The sequence below is a fragment of the Tribolium madens genome, unplaced genomic scaffold (assembly GCF_015345945.1).
Source record: "Tribolium madens isolate multiple individuals breed KSU strain unplaced genomic scaffold, Tmad_KSU_1.1 Scaffold_19;HRSCAF=116;Tcas5.2_LG9, whole genome shotgun sequence".
Classification (NCBI taxonomy): domain Eukaryota; kingdom Metazoa; phylum Arthropoda; class Insecta; order Coleoptera; family Tenebrionidae; genus Tribolium; species Tribolium madens.
The window spans coordinates 2,825,676-2,828,989 of NW_025400983.1; the positions used below are offsets into that span (position 1 = coordinate 2,825,676).

Sequence of the window (3,314 nt, forward strand, 5' to 3'; positions counted from 1 at the left end):
TTTGCCACTTAATTTCTTTTTCTTTTTTTCCGACTACAAAGCACATAAATTTTAAAATTTTATCAAAAATTTCCAATAATTAGGCAACGCCGCCACCAAATGTAAAAACGAAATTTGCTTTTACAGTGTTTTTCTTTTGGTTTTCCTCTTTTGTCAAATGTAAAATTCAATATTTTTCAAAACTATTTCATCTGATATATTAATGTCAAAGCGACATTAGTAGGTTGGAAAAGTCAATATTACATACCAAATGAATAAAAAGTATGAAACTAAACGTTTTTTGCTTAAACTATTTATTTCTTGGAAAAACTAATTGATGAATGATAATGATAAATTTTTTTGAAATTGTCTTGTTTTTGATTTCTACTTTTTTTTTAAATGGCAACTCACTATAAAACCATTTTTTTGATGAAGGTTTTGATCTAAGGATTACAACTATCTACTTAATATTTAGTTTTTTCAAAATTTTTTTTACGTAAATTTTAATTTTGACAAAAAATTCACATAACCCGAAAACAAAACAAAAATTCGTTCTCAAAATACGATCACCTTTTTTATATTATTTTAATTTATATTAATTATTATTTTCTGGAGACAAGCAATTTAACACAAAACCGCTTGGTTCAATCTTTTATATTCACCCTGTATAATTGTTACATTCAGAAAATCATCTTATAAAATTTCAATATTTCATAATTTTTAGTTATTTTAGTGTATAAGAAAAGTAAATAGAAATGGCATCAAACAATAGAGCATTTTTGCATTAAATAAAGAAAATTTTTTTTAACTCAAAGCATATATTATGTATTTTCAAAATTTTGCAAAATTTTGTCAAATTTTGAATCTGCGTGAAGAAGAATGAAAAGGTTTACAACGTTAATTTTCATTATTAAGTTCATTATTACTGTTATTTTTCAAAATTGTTGTCTTTACAATTTTTAAACAATATTTTTTCTTTTTTAGTTTTTGTTATTGATTGTACTGTTTTTTAAGAGTTGTAAAGAATTGATCCATATGAAGAACCAAACCATAATAATTTAATCATTAATTGCAATTTTTTTATAATTTTGATAGAAAAATAATGATCTAAAGTTTTATCACCCTGTACAGCAAAAGTGTATAAAACTAATATGAAACGATGAAGCAAGGGTTTCTTTACCAATATGCGAAACTTTATTTTTCTATTGTTAATTATTATTAGCAATAACAATTTTTATTAAAATATTACAAGAAACTTATTATTCAAGTCATATATTTTTTTAATTTTCGAACAAATAACACAATTTTAGAAAAATTGGATTTTTTTCAAATTTCGGAGGTGTGTTTTACTATTTCTTGTTATTTTTTGTTACTTTTTCTTTCCTTCTTTTCTGTTTTTCTTTTATTAATTTTTATCTCATTAATTTAGGATGAGAAATAAGACGAATTTTAATTCAAATTATTTATTTTTAAAATTTTCGATTACGAAACTGATAATATTGTGACAATTATCACAGATGGGGGACGGAAATGTGCCCTTCAATTTTTTACAAGGCTTTGACTAGAGCTGCGCTGGTTCCTGCGCAAATGGCCATACTGAGAACCATGAGTAGGAGAATTGTGAGCATTGCAAAGGGCTTCTCCTCGTCATTTGTGACCCTAAAATGGGTATTTTAATTTTTGCAAAAAAATCAATTGACTCACTTTGGAACCATAATTATGTCAAGATTGATCAAAAATCCGTTACTGAATGCGAAAATAATCATAAAAATTGCATAAACAGCGTCGGAATTGAACACAACGCCGAGGTGGTCTCTGGGTTGGGCGTTGCAAAAGAGCAAAAGGGGGATAAAAGGGATGCGAAGGAGGCTCAAAACCAGGAGTGTGAATCCATCAGAAGGCTAAAATTTTTATTAGTAGAAAAATAAAAAAAATAAATAAATAAATTTAACCTTCTTGAAGTACATTGCAACTTCACGTCCCACGTAATCAAACAAATAAAAGAAGAGAAAATTCAAAACAGGCCCAAAAAACGTGTCTGAAATTTTTTTTCAAAATTTTTATTTTTCATTTTGGGAAAATTACCGCCCCATGGGGTCCCATCGCCCTTATCCACCGACACCACCAGCGAGGTCACCCCCGGATGTACCATGATGGTGCACCCCAAGACCAGCACCATGGACCCCATATACAACCTCACTTTTTTAATCGCCGACTTGATCACTTCTTTATCCAATTTCAAATCGGTTTTCGTCGCTTCCAATTTCTTCATTAAGTGAAAATCGAAATATTTTGACCTTCGCCAAAGACCGAGAAACCCCACTAGAGTGAAAAAGACGAAAAACATCCCGAGGAGGAAGTAGATGAGCCCCGTGGTGGCAGGGCCCCCGCCGACCCCCAGGGCGAAGATCTGCACCAAAGCGGCGAAAATCCCGCAGATTGCTTGCCCCGAAAATAGGGGGGCGAGGTCTTTGGAGGGGAACTTCGCCGCGAGCTCGAATACCGAAACCATGAAAATCCCGGAAAAGGCTGAAAAATCATGAAATAGTAGATTATGCACCGAGGGGGAAAGTGTTTCATTTTCACTTTCCGCCGAGCTTTGTACATAATTTTATTCACAACCGCATCGTTAATTAATTTTTGCAGCAGGTCGGTAATGAGTGACTTTCCACCCTCTGTCAAGGTCGGAAAAGTCAATATTACATATCAGATGAATAAAAAGTATGAAACCAAACGTTTTTTGCTTAAACTATAACTATAAAAAAAAATTATTTTCCTGTTTTTGATTTCTACATTTTTTTTTAAATGGCAACCCAGTATAAAACCATTTTTTTTGATGAAGGTTATGATCTAAGGATCTATCTACTTAATATTTAGTTTTTGCAAAAAAAATTTTTGTGTAATTTTAAATTTGAAAAAAAATTCGCATAACTCAAAAACAAAACAAAATTTCGTTCTCTTTTGAGATCACATTTTTTATATTACTTTAATTTATATTAATTATTATTTTCTGGAGGCAAATAATTTAACACAAAACCGCTTGGTTCAATCTTTTATATTCACCCTATATAATTGTTACATTTAAAAAATCATCTTATAAAATTTTAATATTTCATAATTTTTAATTGACACCCTGTATAAGAAAAGTAAATAGAAATGGCATCAAACAATATATGCTCTATTAATAAAGCAAAATCTTCTTTATAAATAAAGAAAAAAAAGTTTAACTCAAAGCATATATATTATGTATTTTCAAAATTTTGCAAAATTTTGTCTAATTTTGGATCTGCATGAAGAATAATGAAAAGGTTTACAACGTTTATTATTATCATTAT

General features: G+C 29.5%; 1 protein-coding gene across 1 annotated transcript in view; it reads right to left on the bottom strand.

Annotated features, from left to right (window-relative positions):
• Positions 1–1,426: 1,426 nt before the first annotated feature.
• The window catches only part of LOC123015833 (equilibrative nucleoside transporter 1-like), a 4,180-nt gene continuing 2,292 nt past the window's right edge, over positions 1,427–3,314 (bottom strand). The window contains exons 4-7 of the mRNA XM_044415841.1: positions 2,065–2,508; positions 1,932–2,017; positions 1,684–1,880; positions 1,427–1,638 (exon numbers count right to left, since the gene is read on the bottom strand). Coding sequence (XP_044271776.1) covers positions 1,527–1,638; positions 1,684–1,880; positions 1,932–2,017; positions 2,065–2,508 — 839 coding nt within the window. The 3' untranslated portion in view covers positions 1,427–1,526. The remainder of the gene's footprint in view (positions 1,639–1,683; positions 1,881–1,931; positions 2,018–2,064; positions 2,509–3,314) is intronic.